The following is a 26536-nucleotide window of genomic DNA, read 5'->3' as shown; positions in this document are numbered from 1 at the left end:
AACCTACAGAGAGGACACTGCAGAGTGGAGTATTAGTCTGATTCTGTATCGCTCTCACAAGTGTTGTGTCGTATTTGTTTGGTTTTTATGTTCTCTTTTTTTTTTTCTAGAAAAATAAAAACGATACAAGTGTTTACAGGACAGCTGACATTGTAACATTTTAATGGAAACTGGCACCACATTCAGGAATACAGCCAACACAACATCTGCTGGGTGATTCATTTCATCACTGACATAATTCGGTGTCATTCTCCAAAATGAATACCACACAACTGCATGAGGAAGGCCATCAGCACATGCTACATGCTACAATCCAAATGTATAATGTATATAGTCCAAATCCAAACATGTCAATCAAGGCTACCTCTCCACAATATACTGAGTCACTGCAGGACGGGGGAGGATTAACAAGTTGGCCAGATCACTTTAAAAAGTGTTACAAGTTACCAAGATACAGCATAAATATCATTTTTTCCATTTATCTGGCAAACTCTTCTAATGATGATTTGTGGATGGCTATGGTTTCTCAGCCAAAAATGTCAAGTGTGTCCATGCAGTTTAATTAGATGAAACACCAAAAAAGAAAACATAAAAAAATATCCAGCAACACTGTTGTTTCCCAAAAAATACATTATGATTTGCTTGCACAGTTTACCACGAACCAAATGAAAATCTGTGCTGCTGCGATGTCCTGTGTATCTTAATAAGCTGCATGTTATTGGGAGCAACACCGTTGATGAATGTTTTTCTGTTTTCACACCATCCAGTTTCCTTCGCAGTCCGATTTGCTCTGAAAAACGTTATTGTCTGCACTTTGGTGGCAGGTGGAGGACAGATATATCAACACCCTGTTGTACTGGTTGACATCACCTTTAAGAAACAGCATCAGCATCAGTCCAGTGTTACTTTTGCCACTGACATTTAACTGATTGTGAAATTGGCACATGCGTCACTTCATACACCTGTAAAACAACCATCAGTAAAACTAACATGTTCTTTGGCACACTGGCATTGGCCATTATGAGTGGGATGGTGTTGGATACCTGTATCAGCCTCTAACAGTCTTATCAGTGCATCCCCAGTTCTTATTCAACCTTGTTTCCCTCCATCATCCTGAAAGGGAATGGAAACTATGCGCCTCACAGCCAGATGCCAAACCTGGATAGACCCACTGTCACTAGCTGCCATTTTCTCAGCCGTTGTCTCCTTTCCAGAAAGAGACAGATCGGCAGGCAGTTTGTTCCGTCTGGCTCCCTTGTGGTTCACCAACATCGCTGTGGTCAGCTCCTCAGTGCTGCTGGCGTCTCTTGCGGTGCTGCCGACGTCCCAGATCCTGGATGGGACCCACAGGAGGGTCAGGGGTCACCAGCCCATCGGTCATCCTCTGGTAGACCAGGGTGGAGTCAGAGGCCACCGCACACAGCAACACAGGAGCGCCCCTGTCCAGCGCCAGTCGTATACTAGAAAGAGGAACGATGATGAAGAAGTCACACACTGAGGAAAGTTGAGGGGAAACTGTGATAGAGAACGTCTATTTTCCAAAAGGAGGGTTAGGATTTGTCTGGTCCCGTCACCTTTTGTGGCTCAGAGATCGGTGGACAGGCAGGGGGAGAACCGTCTGGATGGGGGCGCCGTCCTTCTCCCTCCCCTCCAGCAGCACCACCTGCAGCTCGGGACACTTGACGCCTGACACGTCCTTCCACTGACGCACTGCAGTGGACAGAAAACCCCTGTGAGCGGCTCTGGGAGCAGCAGACTCACTATCTGTGGTGGTGTATGAGCAGTTTATCACTGTTTCTGGTGAGTCTGTCAAAGTTAAGAGTCTCACATGCAGCGTTTTAGTGCTCAAGTCAAGTTTTCTGACTAACTCTCTGATGCAAAGAAAAAAAAAAAAACAGCTCCAGATGAATCTAGCATTATCTTTAGGCAGCCTGGTGCAGGAAGGGATGGGGAACAGTTTAAGAAATAATTAAAATGCATTTATTACAAGCGACATATGTAGAATAACAGAACAATCACAGCAAGTTGAAGCCAGTCTTTTATATGAGCACTGAACAGAGATACTGTTATGGCACTGACCAAATTCAATATTACTTCAATACTACTGAGTACTGAAAGATGCCATGGTACCGAAATTTGGTGCCAAATGAAATACCAAAGGAGTAAATCCCATCAGTGTTGTTGAGCCAATCAGCATGCAGCATGCTTGTACCAAGATCTAATAATGCTGCTGATTGGCTGTCTAACACTTCACTTCATCACCCTCCAGAGATGTTCTGAAGTTGATTTTATAAAACTGGTATTGAAAACAGTATCGTTCAGAACCCAGTGCTGAAGTCAAGGTACTGGCAATGGAACCGGGATCAAAAATTTCCAAACGACATCCAGCCCTAATCCTAGAGATGCCACTTTTAATGAAGGCCTTTTAATTACTACACAGTCCCTTCTCTTGGCATGAACCGCTCCTTCAAGAGCATCTTCTCACCACTTCGTCAACACAAGGCATCAGTTTTTGAGCAAACTGTCCTTTCTGTTCCCCATTCACAAACTTCTTTCTCACATCTTGGACGTTATGAAACATTAATTCGATTTTTACACATCTAGACATCTTCAAAGATATCACTGCCTCTGCCTGATCCACATTTGATCACTGTCTTCCCAGCACTGCAGCAACAAACAATCTAAAGGATTATTATACTAATGGTGTGTAATAGGCATATGCATTACGTTTTCTTGCCCATTGAAGGACAAAGTAAAGTGAACCTCTTGATTTTAAAGAAAGTCATTGTCACATTGGCTTGTTTTGGTCTTTGCCTTGGTTCTTGGTTCTCTCTGGACCCCTGGTCTTAAAGCAGACTCGGGACTCTCAGTCTTGTCCCCCTAGTCCTGTCAGGAGGTTTAAACAGGACATGTCCACCAGCCCACTCACCCTCTGCCAGGTCCATGTACACCAGGAAAGCCGCGTGCACCTGAGCTTCATCCCCAACCTCCAGACTCCTCATGTGCTGATACTGACGAGAGGAAAGTCAGATAAAAAATCAGTGACTGCATGGTTTAGCTTTAGCACTCACCACAGCACCGCTCCTGGCTTGTTTCAGCCCTCACCATCGGGTGCTGCACCATCCAGCCGGGAGCCGCAGGTTTCTCCTCTGCTCTGTCTGACGCCGAGCTCATTTTCACAGCAACTCGACTCAAAACAATTACAAGAAATCTACATTTTACCGCTCCGCTGCTGTAGACATGTGTGAGTGTTCTCGGTGCGGCAGCGTCTCATTCGTCTCATTGGTTTGCCGACGTGCAACACTATAAGCAGTCCGGGTGGAAAATGTCGCTAGAAATTATGGTATGGTAATTGATTTAAATTATGCCCATTTATTCCAATGCATGTGGTCTGCAATACCCATTTAGTGGTTATGAAAAAAAAAACTAAAAGTAAGAGAGCAAATATTAAGTAAAAATTTATGTATTGTACTGAATGGGTTAATGAATGATAAATATGGGCCTATTAGATGACCTTTTAACAGCTTGTTTAATTAGGCTGATGTTAATCAGAGAATTGACACGTCACTGTTATATCAAATACCAACTGGACGATGAGTGACCTGTCAGCCCCTCCCACCTCTCTCTCTCTCTCTCTCTCTCTCTCTCTCTCTCTCTCTCTCTCTCTCTCTCTCTCTCTCTCTCTCTCAGTTGGAGCGGTAAAAGGCTGAGGAGACAGACAGACACAGGTGCCACATTGGAAATAATGCCTTTTGGATTTGTGGGATTCGGATTATTTCTTGTGATCTCAGCTGGGAGAGCCTTGCAGAGCTGCGCAGAGGAGCTGCCAGTGGCCCCCCAGCAGCCAGTCCAGCGGGAGTCCCCCCTGCTGAGGCCCAAGGTGCTGATCACCATCATTGCGCGCAATGCGCAGCACAGCCTCCCGTACTTCTTGGGATGCATTGACAGACTGGAGTACCCAAAGGACCGCATTGCCATCTGGTAATGATGCATCTATTTAATACTATCTGATGATGTATCTAAAACTCTCATTTGCTCTTAAGTAGTTGAGTCTTGGTTGGCTCTAGCAGCACAATACAGTATCATTAAATACACTGATTTCCACCAGCTATTATGAATGCAATCAGAATTTCTGTCCCTAGTTGCTGAGGAAAATATTTCCATGCTAAGTTAACAATTAAGATGCCAACACGACAAGAGACTTTGCCCCCCACCGATTAAAATGTCATACTTGTCATTCTGCATCATCACCCATCAGCAAACAGGCTGGAGGACGGCCTGAGTTCAACCCTGTCCTCATGTATGTGAGAAAAGTCCACAGGGAGAGAAAGTGGGGTCACAGGGAGGGAGGCAGAAAGAAAGAAAGAGAGGAGGAAAGATACACAGAGAGGATTTTGCAGAGTGCAACTGCATGATATTGTCTGATAATGGGGGAGATAAAGTCTCAGTTTAATGCTCCTTAACCTGTGACCTCAGGGCAGCGTCTGACCACAATGTGGACAACACCAGCGCCGTGCTGCAGCAGTGGCTGAGAGGCGTGCAGCAGCTGTACCACTCTGTGGAGTGGAGACCTGCGGAGGAGCCGAGGTGATTAAAACATGTCTGTAGTGTGCCTGAGGCAGCCAACCTCATCATCACCAGCTTCACACTGTCCACTGTCTGCTGCCCTGTTACAGCCTAACCACTGAGTTAAACAGAGTGTTCCTACACCTGACATGTCTCCACTTAATTAGACTGAAGAGTGATGGTCTCTTTCAGCTCCTATGCAGAAGAACAGGGGCTGAAGCACTGGCCCAAGTCTCGCTTCATCCAGGTGATGAAACTGAAGCAGGCAGCGCTCCGAGCTGCCAGGAGACTGTGGGCCGACTACATACTGGTGAGATGGCAGCACTGATCCACTATGATTTTAATGATTAAACATTTTAGCCATCATCAAGTAAAGATATTGAATATTTGCTGGTTACAGCTTCACAATGCAGCCTTGCTTGTTCTTTCTCTGTTTAGTATCATTATTAAATCATATGTATTCTTTTGTAGCATTGGTGAGATTATCAGAGCAATTTTAAAGCCATCACTTTGGTCTCTAGTATTTTCTGATGAGCTTTTGTCATTATTTTTTACACTTTATGGATGAAAAGATTGTTAGGTTAAGCAAAAAAAAAGATTAATTGACATTGAAAATTATCATTAGTTGCAGTTTTTAAGACACGACAATGATCTGCCAAACAAAAAAAAAAACACTGTAAGGAACACAGGGCTCAGAGTGATCATCCACTCTGACAGTATCTTGGCTCTAGATACTAGATCACTAGACTAGAGATGTAACAATACCTCAGTTTTCAGGTCTTGATTCAGTTTGTAACACAACTGTACTGGCTCAAAATTCAAATTCTTCCTTTAGAATTTACACATTTGTTATTAATCAAAAGAACTTTGGTAAGTGAAAAAAAACCATGGTTCGCTACATGTTGTAGCGGTTCGGTGAACGGCCATGGTTTTTGGTTGGAAATTGCTTCATCCCCACCACACACTACTAGACACTCGAGTCACTTTGTCACACACAGGCTGTGGTGAAAATCTTCCTGCTTCAGAGCCAGTGATGAGTGAACAATGATTACTGCTTGGAAGAAAATACTCTGGTGTTTGTGTGTTTCCCTGCGGCCCTCAGTTTGTGGACTGTGACAACCTGCTGACACACCGGCGGCTGCTGACAGACCTGATGGCAGAGAACCTGACCCTGGTGGCGCCCATGTTGGAATCAAGGACTCTGTACTCCAATTTCTGGTGTGGCATGACCCCTCAGGTACACACTTCAACATGCTGGAAGGCACAGTTTACAAACCCAATCACAGAAAACTATGGGAAAGTAAAAAAAAAAGATTAATTTGTGAACAATGTAAGTATTCCTGGGTGTTTTGGCAACCATGTAGGGCTACTACAGACGCACGCCCGAGTACGTCCCCATCCGCAAGTGGAAGCGTCAGGGCTGCTTTGCGGTTCCCATGGTGCACTCCACCTTCCTGATGGACCTGAGGCGCAGTGCCAGTCAGGCGCTGGCTTTCTACCCTCCTCACCCCGAGTACCCCCACCACCTCGATGACATCATGGCCTTCGCTTTCTCCGCACAGCAGGCCGGTCAGACCACACACACAACACCATCAGCCTGAGTTTTAACCCACAGGATCCATTTTTATGTGGTGTTTATATGCCGCTCCTCTCAGGGGTCACTTGTCAATCTAACAGTGTGGCCATGACTGTGATGTTTTTTTCATTGGATTTTCTGCGGGTGAACCTAGAAAACGATATGCCATGGTGGCTATATCGCTGCTCTTACTAACCACCTAGATCATGTTCAAATACAAACATTCTTCTTTAAATACATCTATATTTTAGGACATGCATTAGTTACCAGATCATGCAGCGTAACGGGAAAATATACACTACATACAATGGTATAATCCTGCAATCTACATAATCTGTGACAGTAATCTGTGCAGGTGGAAGTTGTGATGATTTTTGGTCTATAAAGATGTCTTCAGGTTTTGGGGATTTTAGGGCGGGTTGATACTGATAAAATAAAAAAATATTATATCTTTCGCTGAATATTAATATTGCGATGATATTGTAGGGATGACTGTGGCTGCTTTCCAATGATATTTACACTTTACACAGTCATTGATAATGTGGACATGATGACCAATTTCAGAAAATTGTATCCTTCTACTGTAACGCAGCCATATCTCCATGTTATGATATCCCAAATCCCAAAGTATATCTAGTCTCATATCCAGATATTGATATACTGATTTATTGTCCAGTTTGAAAATACTGAGAGGATTTATGTACTTTGACCTGACTGTTCCTATCTCCCATGCTGCACGCTGCAGAGGTGCAGATGTACGTGTGCAACAAAGAGCATTATGGATATTTGCCACTGCCCCTAAAACAGCATCAGACCCTGGAGGAAGAGGAGGAGAGTTTCACTCACACGTTGACAGAGGCGCTGAGTAAGCATTTACTGTATTTACACGTGCAATTCACAGTGCTTAGCGAATGGATGAACTGCACAGCTTTCTTTCTTTCTTTCTTTCTTTCTCTCTAATATCTTGTGGTTTGCCACTTTGCCATATCTTTTCACTGTCCTTCTGTTTTATTCTCTGTATATTATGGCTTTATTCTCTTTCCGTCCCGTCTCCCCTGGGCTCGTCAGTGTCAGGACATTTGGTCCTTTTCACTCTCATCGCCCCGTCAGATTTCTCACTCCTTTGTCAAAGCTTCTCTTTTCCCATGCTCTGATCTTATTTGAACTTTCCCACACAGACATTAGACACTGAAGGGCACTGAGGAATCCCTTCAGACTTTAGAGCCAGAAGAAACTAACATAGTGCTATAAAACGTAACAACTGTATTTACTGCATTTTATCTGACACTGCTCAATGGGAATGTGTTATATCTCTGTCATTGTAGTCGACTACACCATGGAGCCTTCGCAGTACGTTCACCACACGGCCAAACAACTAGGGAAGATGGGATTTGACGAGGTGCAGATACATTTGCAATACATGAACAAATAATTTCCTGTGCTGTTTTTTTGTGAATGGGACTCTTGTCACTGAATATTTGAACAGGCATTTAACTCTCCTAGATCTTTCTGATCAATCTGAAACGCCGGCTGGACAGGCGAGAGAGGATGATGAGCACCCTGGCCGCCCTGGGCATCGATGTTACTCTGACAGAGGCCGTGGACGGCAAGTATGACATAACAGCTCTCATTAAGCCCTTTTTACATGATGATACCCCTGCAATAGGGATTAAGAATTATAAATGCACTCCAGTAAGAAATACAGCACCAGTCACTTTTTGTAAACATTTTTTAAAATTTGTGTTTCAAGAAACATAAACAATACATAACAATATATAAACATTCATAAGACAGGATAAAAATTGAAAAAAATTAAATTAAATTAAAAAAATGATATTGGAAAAAATCTCTGAAATAAAATACATAAAACTTTTAAAATATATATATAAAATAAAAAACAAAATAAAATATGCTTAAAAATACATAGAAATTAAAAAAAAAAAAAAATACAAAAATGTACGATATTGTCAACATACAGTGAGGCTTGGTAGACTTCCATCCTGCTCTTAGTAGAGGAGCTTAATTATCTCCATATTCACTTGGCTGACCCAGTATACTTGTATTCTCATTGCAATTTATAAAAGGATACCATACTTTTTAAATAACTGTTGTTTTCCCTTCATAGAATATTTTTTTTCTAAGGATGTACATGCTGACAAGAGTCACAACTTTTATCTACCATCAAATTGAAATTTAACAAAATCAGCAAGTGTGTTTTTTTTTTTTTTTTTGCTGGTAGTGTGAACGCTCATGTGCTTCTGCTGGCAGGGCTCTAAACCACAGCACTGTCTCTGGCTGCTGGAGATGTAATCTTATGACGTATTCATCCTCTTTAGTAGGCTTTACCTGTCATGAAGCATTTAGTGCTGGCTTGAATGCCTCACCTTGATTGACCTTGATTATAAGGAGAATATTTATTCGGGTTGTTCGCAGAGCCCTGAACTCCTCCCAGCTGCTGGCGATGGGCATCGACATGTTGCCGGGGTACAAAGACCCGTATTCAGGCCGCGTGCTCACTCGAGGGGAGATCGGCTGCTTTCTCAGTCACTACAACATCTGGAAACAGGTGCAGCTGCTTTCTGAGCACGCTCTCAACAAAATATGTCTTAACTGAAATCACTTCCTGAACAGCGCAGAAGGTCGAGTGGGTTAAACAGTGCTGGGGAGTAGTGAAGCAACGTTTTGCAATAGTTCAACTAAATTTATATTCACATACCAAATCATATAATTAAAATACTTTTTGTAGTGAACTACTGAAACTACAAACAGTTTGGGGCTATTAAGCTTAAGGGTGCAGAACAGAAGTTGTCAGTCTGGTAAGGACAGGTTTAGGTTTAAGATTTTTGGCTTTTTAATGTTTTTCAATTAAGCTTGAATTAATGAGAATTCAGTCAGTCATGAGCATTGATGATTTCTATCTATCAACAAATTTTCAGAGAAGTTGTTGCTGATGTTGATGCTGTTTTTGAACTTCTGCTTTGTGCAATAAGGACTTTAAAAAAAGTTGAGCTATTTATTCTCATGTGTGACATTCTGTCAGTATGTTTGAGTGAGCAAGTTGTCACTTTTTAAACTCAAATTAGTGGCAATTTTTGTAGGTATGTGACTTAATGTTGGATGATATTTTGTTACAATTTTATTATACATTATATTTTTTCTATAATAGTTAGAATAGACCTACTTTTTCCCAAATAGCTTCAGTGCAGCTCTATTTCTCTTGATGGTAGTTTTGCTGTAGTTTAATTTCTTCTAGTGTTTAGAAATGTGGCAACCTGCAAAACTGTGCTTTGAAAATAGCTTCCCCAACACTGGTAGTGAAAGCTGTGCTTGTGCATCAGTTTAGTTTGAAGCTGCTTAATGTCTACAGGGTAAGACAGGATTCAGTGTGTGTCGCCCCCTAGACGGTGGAGCAGGAACTGCAGCAGGTGCTCGTGCTGGAGGACGATGTGAGGTTTGAGCCCAGGTTTCGCAGCAGGCTGACAGCCACCATGGACGATGTGAAGAGAACGGGCCTTGACTGGGATCTCATGTCAGTCAGCTTTCCTCTTATTGATTCAGTCCTTAACCAGTCATCCTCCCCTTCGATAGTGCCAACTTTTTACTCACCAAACACGTAGCACCTCTTTGTTTCTCACTGATCTCTGTATCCCCGCTCTCTCACAGTTATGTTGGCCGTAAGCGGCTGCAGGTGACGGAGCCAGAGTCCTGGGTGAAGGGAGTCAGTAACCTCGTGCACCCTGACTACTCCTACTGGACTTTGGGCTATGTCCTGTCCCTGCAGGGGGCCAAACGGCTGATAGAGGCCGAACCCCTGAGCAAGATGCTGCCTGTGGACGAGTTCCTGCCCATCATGTTCAATAAGCACCCAAAGTGAGTCCCTATGGCTTAACTTTTGGCAATTATCAAAACATGGTCATTTTTAGTAAACATACCTTATTTATATATTCATTTTTATTATTATTATTATTTTTTTTTTTTTAGTATTTTTATTTACATTAAACCATTCCACTTTTCCCATACAAAAACATATAAAATCAATAAACAACATACAGCACAATACAGGGTTATATACTGCATTTTAAACAGTATGACTTGTCAAAATGTGTCATCAATAAACAAATGTCATGTATAATTTCCATTATATTGGGGAGTTAATTTAAAAATCAATTTTTTTAGTGTTTAGTTTTTTAGTGAAACAGCATCATTCACTATTTAATGACATGTCAAACTTCTTTTCCCTTCAGAGATGAGTACATGCATTATTTTAAGCAGAGGGACCTGAGGGCGTTTTCGGTGGAGCCCCTGCTGCTCTTTCCGACCCACTACACCGGCGAGCCGGGCTACTTTAGCGACACAGAGACCTCCACCATCTGGGACGACGAGACTGTGGCGACAGACTGGGACAGGGACAACGCCAAACGCCGGCGCAAGCAGGAGCGTGAGAGTGGAGTGGAGGCCCGGCCCGTAACTCCCCGTCCTGCCCACAGCAACGTGCCCTCCTTCCTGCCCAGTGGTAACAGAGACGAACTCTGATGACCTCCGTAGTCAAAACCAGGAGCAGGTCCAGACCAGGTGAAGATCAGGTCCAAAGGGGGATCATGGCCAAGACCAAAGCAAACTGACTCCTACTCAATACCAAAACAGGCAAACAGGTGTTCACCTTTCCAAATGTAAAGATAATTCTTGAGTGTAACATCAACAGAGATGCTCTGCACGTTGTCCTTCAAGATTAATTGAATTAATGCAAAAGATCTTGACCAATCAATGCACAGACACTCTAAGATCTTTGCATACCATATGCACAGGTGTAATCCCTTAAATTGCTTGTTTATTGCTGATGATTATATACATGGAATGTGGACTAGGTGGAGAAACACACCTCATATATTTTAATTTTAGATTGGTGAGAAAAAGTTGAGTCAGCATGCAGCAGTGGCCAAGACTGAGACAAGCCCAGGATGTGAGAAAAGTCTTACCACACAGAAGTAACACACTGTACTTAAAGTTCATATAATACCATCTTGGGTGTCTGAGTGTTTGAGGCTTCAATTCGTCTTTCAACAACCCATTTTTTGGGGGGATACTGGGATTATTATTATTATCAGGATTATGAGACATACAAAATGGGGCTTCTACAATGCTACTTTGTATTAAGTTATTGGGTTTTGAAATAAAGAAACCTTCCTGCTGGCGGTGTTTTAAAGCTGACACAATTTGTTCTTAGTGCATATCCACTCTAGGTGCTTAAGGGTGCAGTGTAAGTGTGCAAAAGGAAAAAATAAACACAAAGCAGTCAACTTAGGGAATTTTTATTTTTTAAAAAGCACTGGTATTTTCATGTCAAGCAAACAATGGAACCTTTTAATATTAGTAGTGTTCCATACCACAAAATAATGAGTTATGCAAAGAATAATTAAACCACACAAATGATACGTTGTAATAAATTAATCAGCATAACAAAAAGAAACGAGACATGCTTGTACTTCGGTGTTGCACAGGAAATACTGAAATTCCGACGCTCAAAATTTAAGACACCTGAGAATATAAATATCAAAACAGCATGTTGCAGCAAGTATTAATTCAGTTCCACAGTTCCTCCTATATTGACCTTAACTAAAGCTTTGATAAGAGGATTAAAAAATTACATTATTATTATTAATGTAAAAATTAGGCATCAATTTAAAAACATTTGTCTCTGTACAATGTGCATATCTGAATTAGTGTGGTGAGGACAGAAAAGGCCGCGTTGCTCAGCGGCAAAAATGGAAGTGAAACTGGAGAACGCTCGTTTGTCATTCAAGCCACATTTAGTGATATGAACACATATTTTTGGACTGAGCTCTTTCAATCTAAGTGAACTGACAGCCTGCAGGTATCTTTGTGTTGCATCTGAATATCAGCCCTCTGTCTCTGTCCCAGTCAGCGGTGAGTCGCCGTCACAGACTCGGACCAGATTCTTTCCCTTGGTAACCCACACCCGCTGGACTTTGATTTAGCTTTAGAGCGGCTGTTGCTATTTGATTCATCCACCAGATGAATTTATGTCAGCTAAGACTTCACTGATCGCCGTCTACTGACAACAGGAGCTCGCTGAGTGGGAAGTCTGCTGCTACACAGGCAGGAGTGGTGCAGCACAGAAACAGAGACAAGAAGGACTTGGGGGTACAGACTATCTACAGTTTAGTAGAGTCAAACTCATTATAGAGCAGCATACATCAGAAAATGCTGGAATAACAGTGTAGGTACAGCTGGAAATAAAGGTTCCCAAATCCAAGGCTCAATGGCTTTAGCGTAATTTCTCAAAGAAGGGCTGGATGGATTTTCTATGGACACCACAAAATCAGTGAGGTAAGTTCTTACTTGTGATACTATAGCTTTGATAAGAGACCCGGAAGGACCCGGAGTCTTTATGTGAAGAAATGCTTCCACCTACGCAACGAGATGGAAGGGAATATTTTCCTTTGAAACGTAGCAAACAATTATACCGTGTGTTCCTCTGATGCTATAACAGTCCGTGCATTCAAGGCTACTGCCAGCAGCAACCGAAAACTGTCAACAGATCGAACCTTGGAAAAATAAATGTGTACAAATTCCTAAGAATTGCAATCAATTCAGTGAATACATTTTCCCATTAGATGAACAGGGGATTGACGATGGAGTGAAATGATATATGAAATGAACTAATCTGGTGGTTTTGACACACAAAAGAGGAAGACACAGAGAGCCATGCCCTTCAACCTTACAGTGGAGATAATTTGAACAGATTTGAGAGCACAAAGTGTCAAGTGTGCTCTGTCTGAATGAAAAATGAGCTACACATCAACTACTATGACGAGAGATGGCCTGAATGACTGAAACTGAGCAAACAAAACAGAGAAGAAAAAAAAAAGAAAATCCAAATAAAAATAATACCTACCCCGATTTTTTTTTTTTTTATCACGCTTTCTAAAGCACTTGGACAAAGGCAGTTTTACAAACCATTGGTTAATAATAACACATTGTCAAAGTTCCACAGTGCTTGCTTGGAGAAGCATAGTAACAGTGCAAGCCATCACACTATTTAGCGAAATAGATTTTAAAACAACACCTGTAAGAAAAAAGTGCCATATTGCATATGAGTTATATGTAATGAGCCCACAAAGGGGGCATATACCTGTAAAATGATCCAACTGTAAACATGGTGCAAAGTAGTTATGACATAGTTTAAGGCTTTCTGAGTTTCCTGAAGTGTTGTTCACTGAGATAAAGGAATTATATCATGTCCATATTGGACAAAACAGTGTGGAAACAATTAAAAATAAAATAAAAAAAAAAAACTCAACCTCTCTATAACCAGTCCTGGACATTGTATGCACTTGGTTTTAAATTTCTTGAGGTTTGCTTGATTTAGTTTTGCTTGCACAGGTTATCATTTTTTGAGCAGTGATTTCCAAAATACACCAGGATGATGGATTTTGTGGGGCAAGACATCACTGGAAATATTTTGACATGAGTTGCTCTTTGCCAAATCCAAGCAAATTTCCATAATGTATTTTTTGTTTTGTTTTGTTCAATACATTATATGGAGTTTGCTTTCATAACACTAGCGGACCATGTTCAATTGACTTTAATTCAAATATCCCCACCTGGAGGATCAAACATGATTTCAGCTGTTTATAGGGTAAAACTTATTTCCACATCAAATTGATGCAGTTCTGATGGGAATTATTTTTCCCCCAATACTCAGCATTATCAAACATGACACTGAGGGCAACCTAACTGCAGTATTCTGCTGAAATATTGTACTTAGCTCCATATGGATAATGAATACCAAATATGAGATTCTTGTTCATGCGGTACCAAAACGTAAAGGTGGAAAGAAACTCCTGGCATCTGTTCACATTCAGGAGGCACCAGCAGACAAGGAGCATGCCGGTGCTTTTACTTTGAAATCATCTTTGCGCTCAACAGGCAAAAAAAAAAATCAAGCTTGCCTCATCTCAACTTGTTTTCCCCTAAATATTTTGATATCATTGCATACACTTTGCCCAGTTTTCTCTAACAAAAATGTAAATAAAGAAACACATACACACCAACACTCACAGGCAATGCCATCCTATCAAGCATATACTGTTCCCCCTTATATAAGGACTACAATTCATCAAATGTATTATTTCTGCTCCTAGTAGCATTAAGATTCTTCTACATTAAAAGCTTAAAGCTTATATACATTTGCATCAGTATTAGACATAATACTACTGTGTATTATGTGTCAACATTTCATGGATGATAGCTGATCTAGACTTAAGGATGGCGTGCAAACTGCTCTTCTATACAGAAGTTTGATCCACGTTTCAGTAACATTAAGGTTTGACCTGCATTTAAATCAGAGATCTACAAGAAAAATATTGATGACATAGCCTCAATGAGTTACTTCAATTAACGAACAAATAACAAAAAACGAAAGAAAAAAAACACGGAATGTGCTACCACTAAAACTTAGGATATGGAATCAGCAAAGCTAAAAAAAAAAAAAAAAAAAAAAGAAAGCTACAAAGCCTCTAGTCATTCTATGCCTCACTATTTAACATCACAAATTTTTGCTAATCAAGAGAAGTAAAGGGCACTGTAGGAGCACAAAAACAATCTCTACAAAATAACCACAAGGAAAAAAAATGTTTTGGCTGATGATGAATGTGCAGATTTTTTTACAGAAAAAAGTGAGAATCCCTGCAAGTTGTGAGTGTTTTCTGTTGTAGTTTGAGAAAATGAGGTTGTACTGAGTTAGAGGATAGTGGTCATTCATCTGTGCGAATGGTGATGAGGCTACTTCCCCATCACTTCCAGGTCTCTGTGTATTTGCTTGTGTACATGTGTGTATGTGCACGTACGTGAGTACAACACAGCAATGCTAAGTCCTAGCCAGTGGATCTGATTGTAGCTGGTTAACTTGAAACCCACTCCCTGTGACCATCTGAGCTGCTGCTGCTGACCCAGGATCCAGGCAGCAACCCCCCCCCACCCCACCCTACTGGCGCACAGCCAGGCTGGAGGTTGCGCCCTGCCCCGGGCCGGAGGAGGAGGCTATGCCCTTGTTGCGCCCCAACATGGAAGGCTGGAAGTCGGGATGACGTCGGGCGTGCTTGATCAAGTGGTCGCTGCGCATGAAACGCTTATCACACAGTGGACAGAGGAAGCGTTTCTCCCCTGTGTGGGTGCGGGTGTGGCGGGCAAGCTCATCAGACCGGGCGAACTTCTTCTCACAGTCGGGCCAGGTACACGGGAAAGGCCTTTCACCTGGAGACAAAAATCAAGTAGTCAGAGCCAAGGGTCACAAATTTAGATTATGAAAAGTCTGGATTAAAATGTCTTGCTTACTATCATTTCATAGCGGGAGCCATTTTATGCAGCAAACTCAAACATCTGACTGAGACACTGGGCTGAGCTTCGGGATAATAAATCAGTGACAAAGAGGCGTACAACTTGTTTGTGTAATGAGGAAAATATGTCAGCATCCAAGTGGGAGTGAATATCCTCCATGGAGTATTGGCTTGGCCTCGCAACACATCTGACTATATCTAAAGTTTCCTGTATACAATACACTAGTATTTAAACTTTAATGAACCCCATCATAGTGGTGACACAAGCCCTCTCTGCTCTGCCTGCATGGCACTACCTTCAGGAACTGAAGTGCACAATTTTTAAGCTCTTCATACTGATGATTTAGATATCCTAGGCTGGTGTTAAAAATAGCACTACTAGCCTTAATCTCTTGCATGGCAAATGGAGTCAGGCCAGGATAAGCAAGTTGGTTACCCAGAGCTATATTCAAGATCACAACGCCAGACCACGTTTTCTGTAGCAGCTCTCTGTCCTCACTCGTCTGCTCTCTGTGGGCGTTTCCACGACTGTTTCGTTTCACTCCGCGGTTTCCTGCCCTTAATCCGTCTGCGCTTGCTCATTGACCCTGAACACACCCACTGCCCCCCCATCAGCATAGTCTCTACAGCAGTTTTGGTTGGTATCACAATGTGGGATATGACTATTCTCAGCAAAGTGCGCGGACAGCTAGTGGCGAGGCATCCGTTATAGGACTCGTCCTCAGCTGACATTTTTTTTTTTTTCATGTGCCTTTTTTTTGCGGCAACATTTCGGGGTACAAATTCAATGCGGCCCCATCCTCTAAAATCATTTGTCAGTAGAGAATGCAGCAGCTCATCCGATCATCACTCAGCAGATAAAAAAGAGGAAATGAGGCCTGGAAATGCCAAAACAACAACGGGCATTACGCATTATCCACTACGGGGATCTGCAGCGTGTCCAATAATGAACACTCAACGACGTTAGGGTTTCGTCTTACGTTCATTTCATATGCAAATCCGGTCTAGAGGAAGACCTTCGTCACTGGTTTTTACGTCCAGCCCAGTTCTTTTGTTAGTTTACTTCTTTGTCAGGCAGGAGCCCTCTGTAGGGGAGGTTTTTCCCCTTTGTTTGGCAGAGTTATTGTACTAACTCGCGGGTAACGAGGAAAATGCACCCACCCACCCAGCTGCTGTCACTCCCAAAGAGCATAAAATGTTATTCTTTGGATGAAGTTGCAATATGAATATTGACAAAAGTAGATCCGGGTAATTACAAGTTAGGGACAAAGTTGGTGTTCTAGGAAAAAAAGCACGAAAGGGTTATAATGTCAGCACGTATTAAAATATGCAGCTATACAATAAAGATATTACCAGACAATCACAGACTGTCCCACAGCCGTCTGACTATTGTACCTGTGTGGGTCCTGATGTGTGCCTTCAGGTGGGACGATTTGCCGTAAACTCTGTCGCATCCGTCGAAAGTGCACTGATGTCGCTTGACGGGGGACCGTGGGGCCCCTCCTCCTCCTCCCCCCGACTGCTGGTGCTGTCCGGGGACCGGGGTGGCGGAGGGGGTCATGGTAGGGGTAGTGGAGTCAGACAACGTGGTGTAACCGCTTTCCCCACACGAGGAGTTGCTGCTCTCCGAGTAGGCCGACATGGGGCGGAATTTACCGTGGAGGTCGGTGAGGATACCGGCCACCGCCATAATGTTGGCCCCCTCCAGCCTCAACGTCTCCCGCACTTCCCTGTCCTCGTTCGACCCGTCGGGCTCCCCGGGGAGTAGGCCCGCTGGGGTCGCCTGGCTGGCGGGGGCGACCGGGGTGGGTCTGTGCAGGACGGGGCCGCTGGATATCGACACCAGACACTCGGCAGCAAAATAATCTGAATAGGCAGCCATCGACATTGTTTTCTGCCTTGGTGTAGAGTACGGCTTCTGGCCTGAGCTTGAAACAAAAAAAGACTGAAAAAATCCGCCTTGTTTAAGTCGCCAGGAGGGGCTAACGTTAGTCTGAGCTCGACCTCGTTTTGATCAAACTCGACGAACCGACCGTTTCCAGCAAAGCCTTGTTACCGCCATAAAGTGTGTCGACACGTTTGGAAAACCCGAATTAGATCAAACGAAAAGACACAAATACGAATGATAATTTGCTAAAACGGTGCCACTGCCTCCAGCCCGACATGCGTGCCTCCCACCGTGTGACGGTTCATTGTGTCTGAGACTCCCAGAAGCCGGTCAAACCTACGCCCCCCCGGTCCGGACTCATGAGGCGTTCACATGCCATCTGAAAATCCTCCAGCGCGACGGGACGTTTAAAAGCAACAACCTGAAAATGATAAATATAATCCTTTATGGACGCCACAATGAAAGTATTAGAGTTTTCCTTAGATGTTGATCGTTTCTTATATTTTATCTCATTTTCCTGGTGAATAGTTCCAGCTGACACTTTATACAAAAGATAAGTTGTAATGCTAGCATCAAGAAAATCGTACCCTACACGTGTATTTAACATTACCCCCACAAATGACACATGTTAGAGATTCAGAATTTAGTAAACTTGGGAAATCCTATAGTATTCATGGCACCAGAGGAAAGGTGAACGGTATTTTCCAACTGCAAAACTCATGGGTAGCGTTAATCTCTTGTTTTTGAATGCAGCATCAAAGCAACACGCAGTGACTGACGTCGCGGACTGACGTGCGGCACGGGCGTGGACCACGGCGGCGGATGCAGCGTGGAAAAGTCAGTGGCCAGCTCGGGTAATGATGGGGGAAGATGGGGTGTTGGGTAATTTACTTGTGGCAGTCGCCTGAGGTGGGAGGATCGTAGCTGCGTACACAACACTTCACTTTTTGTTTTTTCCAAAATGTTCATGAGAAGCCATGATAGCTCTAAAGAGTGAAGTCTAAACATGTTTTACTAGACGATAAAAGTTTACAGCTCAGTAAGACACAGACACTAGATGTCTCTCTTTTCTAATGTGTACACCTCCCTCAGCTGTTTTCTTTGTTCTCTGAGAAGTTTATGAACCAGCCCTTATTAGATTACAGCCCAAAGTGGCGTATTGATTATAGTCACAGACCTAAGTCATCAGTAAGAAGTTCAAAAAGTCTGTGTCCTGTGTCTGTGTGCATCCTTAAAATATCTCCAGGCAAATGTATTTTGGATGTCATACCATCCCTACCTCAAACCTTAAAGACTGTGTTTCTATCATGATGCATTGTTTTATTTTAACACAGTCTATCAGCTTTGAAACTGTTTTTACTTTTTGCAATAAACTGGAATTCCCATGCATATGTGACTTACGCCTTTTCTTTGCAAGACATAGGGGGCATTAGACCTCCTTTTATGTGGGGCCCAGTGTTGTGTCAAGTGATTGGCTCAGTGCATGTTTGTAGCTCCAGCATGGAAGGTATTTCCTGATTGGATGCTGTGAGCAGTATGGGTCACTGTGGAAGTCCACGCACAAGCATGGTCATTCACTGGCTGTGAACAGTGCTTGGTTTTCATCTCACTTACATGTGGAGGCTTGGAGGCAGCCAGGGCTGCAACCGGGGGGCTGCTGTGACCATGTCCATGTTATTGCTTAAATGTGTACATGTTACGCTCATTTTTCTCCTTCTGCATGGTAAGTTTTCCATGGCTTTTGTTGTGAATTATTCATTCATGAAGCATCATTTCATTTTCCAGTTAAAGCACAATTGATTTAACTGTGTGGATAATAACATGACTGAGCGTTCAGAATGAATGAAAACTTTAACAGGCTTTCTTTTTTTTAAGTGTGATTAAGATTTTTAACGAGTGTTTTTGTAGTAGGTAATTGCGTTCAGATGGAACACAATCTCTGTGATTCAAGTTGTGCAGGTAAGATTTTATGTTTTAGTGACACAATGTTATGCATTTCAAAGCAGCTGTATGCTCAGTGATGAATATAATTGAGAAGGTACTGTCTTTTCATGCTGGATAGTAAATGATATATATTTTTTTAAATGGCAGAAAATACCTAACTGAGACATTACATTTTTTTTCCCTCTCATTGCTGATTGTCTGTTGCTTGATGTGTGCAGGGTTTCCTAGCCCTGACCTGTCCTACCAGAGAGGGGTGAGGTATACGTACAGGTATAGCACCACGATTACCACAACTCTGCATGGCTCTAACTCTGGCAGGAACGGACTGGCTCTGGACTGCGTGGTTGATATTGATGTGATCTCAAAGTGTCATCTGATGATGCAGGTCGGTGTTTTGACAGAAGTGTTTTTGAGACATCTGAAAAGGGGAAGTATATAATGCGCTGCAAAAAAAAGTTCATGATGTGCTTTCATGTCTGTTTACCCATCAGATTAGGAATTCACAGATAAAGCGTCTCTCCCCTCAGAAGGAGCACTCAGTACAGCGGCTAAAGAGTTTGAGGTAATGCTAGAGCAAATCAAGCCAATGAACGAATCCATGAATTTGTCCTCTATCTGCTCAGCTATTTGGTTTGCATGAACGTGTGTGGCTCTATCTGCACTCCATCTACAGCTTTCAAAGCTAAATTTTGGAATGCTGCAACTGTTTTCCCTATGAATGTGATACTCTGTTCAGATGTCTCACTTGTCTGAGTTCGAGGGTCTCGGGGGGCTCATCTGGTGTTTTTGTTTCCCAGGGAGTCACTGGAGAGATCACGCCTCAAGTTCTCCCTCCAGGGGGGAAAGGTCACGGCCCTCTGTCCGCAGGAGGGGGAGCAGGTGTGGGCCCTCAACATTAAGAGAGCTCTACTGAGCATGCTCCAGACCTCCCGCACGACATCCAGACAGGAAGTAGAAAAAGAGGTGAGGGTTGGTGAAGGACTGTATTCTCTATACTACATGGATAAATTGCAAAGATGTTTGAAGTGGGAAGTAGAACTACACTGATATTAGATTTTTGGGGCCAGTAACCTTCAAAATAAGAATATATTGGCTGATATTTTTATACACAAGAAAACAAATTTATAGCAAGGAACCAGTCATGATAATCAAATAGTTATAATAAAGATCTCTTGAATAATAAACTTCTAAACACAATCTGTGCCACTATCTGCTCAGCTATGATTCACTACTCTGCTAACCTAAGTATTGAACACAACAGAGTCTCCTATTTAATGATTATCCTATTTAATGATAACACTGTTTCTAACCTATATCAAGTGCATTTTGCTGCAATATGTTACTGTTTCTTTTTTCCCGCATAGCAGCCTCTCACAGATACATATCGCTTATCCCAATAAATTTGTGAAGAGTCAAGATCGGCTGGGCTCTAGTTGTAAAAACCTCACACACCACTTAAGTGATGGTCTGGCAGAGAACTGTAAAAGAGACAGCAGCTCTGCTACCAGTACTATAAATTCTCGTCATCCCGATACTTAGAAATGCCATCATCATCTCATAATGCTGGTTCTGCAAAGAATGAATGTCTTATTTTGCTCTCATGCCTCTTCCTCAGACCGATGTGTATGGGACCTGCACCAGCAGGTATGAGAGGCGAGGACCGATACTGCTCAAGACCAGGGATGTAAAACAATGCCAGCAGCCTAGACTGGCAGACTTCTGGCCCCATTCAGTGTCTCTTGGTGAAGACACGGTGAGTTTAACCTTCTTCTTTCTTTGCTCAAAAATGGAAAAACGTGATTTATCAATGAGCACAATGCTGATAGATTCCCTTCTCTTTTTCTTAGCATGGTATAGTATCCTGTGATTAGCAGTAGTTAGCTGTCATTTGATTTTTTTCCTGCTAAGTTGTCACTAATACATCAGTTAACTGGTTCAAGTCATCTATTCGATTCAACCTTTTATAGCAGAAACTGTTTTGTCCACTTTGTGTCCAGACTGTGCATTCAGAGCTGCAGTGTGTGCAGCGCCATGGAGCTGCTGTGATGGAAGAAGCCAATTGTACGGAGGCTGTTTCCACAGTGACGTGGTCCGGGATGGCAGGACGTGTCAGGACCCAAACGGTGTCGACACTGCTGCTGCTCAGAGCCCAGCCAGGGACACCTTCAGGAGTAGGTCTGTGTGCAACTGGCAGCTAAAAGGGCCATCATTGTAGTTTTCAGGCCTGTCACTGAATACATGACTTGTTCAGTCATTAATTATAATTAGACCCTCAACAGCATTGCACCATACATTATAAAAATACAACACGGTCCTCTATCTGCCTATATTGTGGCTCATTTTTGCATTTGGCAGACTTGGACCATTATGTCCATTCTACTTGTTGCTCCATTAGATTCTCTAGGAGTGGGTGTGCTGACCGACCTGCAGTATGAAGACGAGGGAGCTGCACGGCCCGGCCGAGGCAGGACATCCACACCACAGCAAGCCAGTGAAACAGTCAGGATGTTGTGTGGTCTCATCTCGGACCAGCAACAGGTAGGGACCAGATGCAACAGGTTGCAATCAGACTTCCAGTCTTTTTTCTTTTAAAATGCTGGAACAGTCAAAGATTCAAGTCTAAAATATTTTCAGTTTACCCGCTTATAGGTGCTGGGGAAAAAAAATCCTTTTCACAAATGCAAATGTCTTGCTTTTAAGTAGCCAATCTCCTGCCAAACCGATGTTGGCTTGTTTGTGTTTGTACGGGGTTGTTTGACTTCCCCCGAGGCTTTGCTGTCTACGAGCCAATGATTTTACTGTCTCCTTCACACAGGAGTTCAGTCAAACCCAATCTGGCAACCTTCATTAAAGTCTGTTTATGTGGGAGGTGTTTGCAAGGGGCAGCCAGACAGCCAAACTCTATGATGAAATTACCGTTTGGCGGTGATTGATGATTGGAGGGAGTCATTTCCCAGTTGTGCAGTCATTTGGTTCAAAGTTGTTTGGTTCATGTTCTAGTTCTGGCTGGGCAGGAATAGTTTTATTAAAGACTGTAATTATGTAACTACACAAATTATGTCTTCCTCTTCTACAAGGTCCAAATTTCTGAATCTTTAGAAAACATTTCAATAACTGTCTATATTTTACCATTTTGTAGGTGTCACGGCAGTTTCTACAACTAGCCTTCCAGCTGAGAGATCTGTCTCTCGCTCAGCTCAGGACACTCTGGGAAGAAGTGTCTTTCAAGTGCCGCAATGACTGGTCAGTGTTTTCTATCCAGCACTGTGTGCTTCTCAATGTGTTGCAATGAAGAATTTTTGTGGTATGTTTCAATGTATCTCAACGGGACAGTTTCCATTACGTGTTCATACACGCTCCTCTAGGATAAATGAATTACCTTGAGCAGGGATAAGTACATTAAAGACTGAAGGATGCTTGTTTATGAGCTGTAATTAGAAAAATACACAGCCTCTGGCAAAGCCATGGGACAAAGGACACTCTGTGTGTGAGACAGTTGCCAAATTTATCAGAAACTCCTCTCTGACACAGATGACCTTACAGGTCAGAACATGATCTGTCCCTTCTACAGCACTTAGCATTTTCTTCCACAAAATCTAATAAAATTTTAATACTGTATTCATTATATTCTGTCACCTGAATACAATAAATGTAGATATTTCTGTAGCATGTTCCCATGTAAATGCTTTCCATTAATAGCTTGAAATGTTAAAACACAACATTAGGAATTGATAATATGACATAGCCTCTATTAGAGACAGGACAGTCATCAGAAAATTCAAAATCGATATTGTGACCAAAATATCACTATTTTTGCTCTTATCACAGCATTATTATATTAACTTTCTCCCAGAATTTTTATAAAAAAACAAATTGCGACAAAACATAAGACCTGTTTGGCTCTTTGAAGGGTTGAAAATGTTTGCTGTCACTACCCTCTGTCTACATTTATTGAAAAGAACATAAATTAACATTTTAGGCCTATGCTGCTCATACATATTAGGGTCAGAGACACCTGACTGGCTGATGCTGACTTTGGTTGATGCTCCACTGTATCAATCACAAAAACGTGACTTTATTAAAACAAAACAGTTATTATGATGATTAAAATGAGGAGCAGTGGAAATAACTGTTGGATATCAAAACACAAACACATACAGCTGCCCTCTGTGTTAATTCATTTGTTTGGACAGGCAGCCGTTGCTGGATGCTTTGCCCGCCTGTGGATCAGAGAACTGCATCCTACTGCTGACTGAGCTGATGAAGAACAGGGAGCTGGAGGACGACCAGGCTCACTCCTACCTCACCACCATATCCCTCATCCCTCACCCGTCGCCTCAGATCATCGACTTCATCAACGTAGGAAGCTTTGGGTTATATAAGATAAATGATGGCTGGACTCTCTCAACAAAGTGAAATCCAGTTTTCAGTGATTTTAGATGAGATATTTGGTCATATTGATGCGGGCAGAGATTGAGTCTGTAAAAATCTGTAGGAATCTCTTATAGTCTCTCTGATGTGTGACTTAGACCTTGCTGGAGGTCCCTGAGGTTCGGCCCAAGGCCCTGCTAGCTGGATCATCCTTGGTCCATGTGCTGTGTCAGAGGTCCCAGTCCCCCTGCAGCGACCTCCCTCAGGTCCAGACCTTCATTCAAACACTACAGGAAACCCTGAGGGACGGCTGCGAAGGAGCGGAGCCCACAAGAGTGAAAGAGGTACAGTGGGCACACTTCATATGATGTATTCATGTTCATAATGATGCTTTGTTGCTGCTTTGTTTTGTTTTCCAAAGCTATGATAATGTGGGAAATAACTATATATAGTTTTATATATATACTATATATTGTATATTTCTATGTATGTATTCTCTGTTCTCTGTATAAAATGAGGTACTTGCACTTTACTTGAGTATTTCCATTTTGTGAGACTTATTGCTTTTACTGCACTACATTTCAGAGAGAAATATTGTATTTTTTACTGCACAGCATTAATCTGATGGTTGTAGATACTGATCACTTTGCAGAATAAGGTCTTACATGCAAAAGCATAAAATATGCTGCACTGTTAGAGCTTAGACTAGCCAACAGCATATGAAGCAGTAAGAGCTACAGCATGAAAATACTTTTTACAGGTTAATGCATCATTACTTTTAAACTGAAAGGTGGACCATTACTCGCAGTAACTTGTTCTACTTTTGATACTTAAAAACATTTTCACACTAATATGCTTTTACTGAAATAAACTTTTGAATGCAAGATCTCTACTTTGAGTAGAGCATTTTCTCCGTCATGGTATTGTCATGTTCTCCCACAGCTTTTTTATGCATTGAAGTCAGTGGGAAACGCTGGTGCGCCTGCCGCAGAACTTACGTTTCTGCTCAAACGCTGCATGCTTGGTCGCTCAGTGTCACTGGAGCTCAAGCTTGCTGCCATCCAAGCCTTCAGACGCATCCCCTGCTCTGCTGATGTGAGTTAATGCAGACAGCTTCTGTTTTACTCAGTAATGATATGACAATTGTCAACTATGGAAAGAGGAAATTTCTGATATTTCTGATATAAGCCTGTGTCTAATTGATGTCTTAATTGGTTCATGATGAGTCGAGGCCGAGGTGAGGAGGAGCGTGGGAGTCTGACAGCAGTGATTGACAGCTGGTTTCCTCCTCAGAGGTCCGTGCTGTTGCAGCTGTACCGCTCCTCCCAGGAGGATCCGGAGGTCAGAATCGCTGCATACCAGCAGCTCATACGCTGCCCTGATCCGGAAACGCTCGACGTGGTGAAGACGACCCTGAACAGCGAGACTTCCAGCCAAGGTCGGATCTTAAGCTGTTAAGAGATAATGTGGTTAGTGGAGGGAATGTCCATAACAGCTTTTTTCACTGAAAGGTTTGGACAAAAGGAAGGAAAGGATATTGTATCTGTGGGAGTTGGGAATTTATAATTATTTTTGATTTATAGTCACAAATTATTGGTCATCAAAACTGATTGACTGATAGATTGGCCTCATATTGGCCTAATGGATGGTAAAGGGAGAAGGGAGGCGTCTTTTTCAGACCGTTCTGGCACACGTATTGATACATATGCACGTGTATATTGCTTGGCATCCCTCTTCTTTGTTCTGTTTCTCTTGATATTGAACAAATTAAAATCTCTTAAAAGAAACTGAGATATTGATCCCATGAGAAAAACAAAGGATCTGGATCCATAATGTAGAAAATTTATTTCAGAGCATGGATTAAGCAATTAAGGATTTTCTCACCACTATAGCCTCTCACTATATCCCTCCCTCATCACCCAAGTATTCATTAATTTTTAACAATTTTTTTTTAATCAGCATATTTTCTTGTTTTAAAAAAGCTCTGATGATATTTAGCTGAGCTTTCCATGAACTGGATCACTATGTGCTAATGTGGCTTTTTATTTTTTGTTTTACATGTTATAATTTGGTAGATAATGACCTTTTTGCCTTTTAAAGCTGTAACAAACATGACATGGTTGGTTTTAACCTAATTAACAAAGACATCTTTTTAAAATTCTTTTTCCAAATGTGCATGAGATTCAACTATTTTGCTTTTTCACCATGTTTCTAATACTTTTGATGTTAATAACGAAATATCACTGGAATTACCTCATTTATGTACCTGCACATAACAGAAATTAATACTGAACCAGCTCCTTTTCCTGGTTCAGTTTGACATCATGAGCTTATTCTCGTCTCTGTTTTCTTGCATCTCACCGTTACAGTGGGTTCATTTGTATGGAGCCACCTGACTAATGTGCTGAGGAGCGAGGACCCCATGAAACAATCCCTTATAGAGTCTCTGCCTGATGACATTATCAGCAGAGACTTTGAGGCCGAGTTTTTGAAATACTCGTCCTACTCCGACTACACAGTTGGCTCAGGTGCGATTTTGTTCTCTTGATTTCAGACAGAAAGTTAAGATCTCATCAGAATGAATTAAAATGGTAAGTTTTAACTGTCCCTAATGGAATAATGGACTTACAGCAAGGCTCACATTAAAATGCGTGATCACATTAAATGAAGATAAGAGCCTGTAGTAAGGATAACAAATTTGTGGTTGTAACTGATTCAGTTGATGCACAGAAAGACATCATGGTCACATTAAACACATTAGAGATGGCAATTAGCAATGATCTTGTTTACTTGAGCAGAAAGGGGTGACAATGAGGAGGAAGATGTTGAGGA

General features: G+C 42.2%; 3 protein-coding genes across 4 annotated transcripts; 1 reads left to right on the top strand and 2 right to left on the bottom strand.

Moving 5' to 3' along the window:
• Positions 1–132: 132 nt before the first annotated feature.
• Positions 133–3308, bottom strand: tsen15 (TSEN15 tRNA splicing endonuclease subunit). 2 transcript variants are annotated; one of them, XM_030075337.1, is made up of 4 exons: positions 3106–3305; positions 2930–3011; positions 1575–1710; positions 133–1460 (listed from the first exon to the last, which is right to left on the bottom strand). In XM_030075337.1, the coding sequence occupies exons 1-4, from the start codon at positions 3172–3174 to the stop codon at positions 1289–1291; spliced, it is 459 nt and encodes a 152-aa protein (XP_029931197.1). In that variant the 5' UTR covers positions 3175–3305; the 3' UTR covers positions 133–1288. The 2 variants fall into 2 exon arrangements, with proteins under 2 accessions (XP_029931197.1, XP_029931198.1); XM_030075338.1 differs by lacking the exon at positions 2930–3011 and having other exon boundaries at positions 3072–3308.
• On the top strand, positions 3299–11297 carry LOC115375788 (procollagen galactosyltransferase 2-like). Its single transcript, XM_030075330.1, has 13 exons — positions 3299–3343; positions 3691–3981; positions 4477–4587; positions 4759–4876; positions 5669–5803; positions 5931–6135; positions 6888–7007; positions 7468–7541; positions 7646–7752; positions 8576–8708; positions 9544–9671; positions 9806–10012; positions 10387–11297. Exons 2-13 carry the CDS (start codon positions 3746–3748, stop codon positions 10673–10675), a joined length of 1863 nt encoding a protein of 620 aa, XP_029931190.1. The 5' UTR covers positions 3299–3343; positions 3691–3745; the 3' UTR covers positions 10676–11297.
• Positions 11298–11435: 138 nt separating this feature from the next.
• On the bottom strand, positions 11436–17719 carry LOC115375528 (Krueppel-like factor 9). The gene is made up of 2 exons (XM_030074961.1): positions 16897–17719; positions 11436–15418 (listed from the first exon to the last, which is right to left on the bottom strand). The coding sequence occupies exons 1-2, from the start codon at positions 17387–17389 to the stop codon at positions 15150–15152; spliced, it is 762 nt and encodes a 253-aa protein (XP_029930821.1). The 5' UTR covers positions 17390–17719; the 3' UTR covers positions 11436–15149.
• Between the last annotated feature and the right edge of the window lie 8817 nt (positions 17720–26536).

The sequence above is a fragment of the Myripristis murdjan genome, chromosome 17, assembly GCF_902150065.1.
Source record: "Myripristis murdjan chromosome 17, fMyrMur1.1, whole genome shotgun sequence".
NCBI classification, from domain to species: Eukaryota; Metazoa; Chordata; class Actinopteri; order Holocentriformes; family Holocentridae; genus Myripristis; species Myripristis murdjan.
Note: the sequence above shows the minus strand (reverse complement) of the source record. Positions and strands in the feature narration are given on the sequence as shown.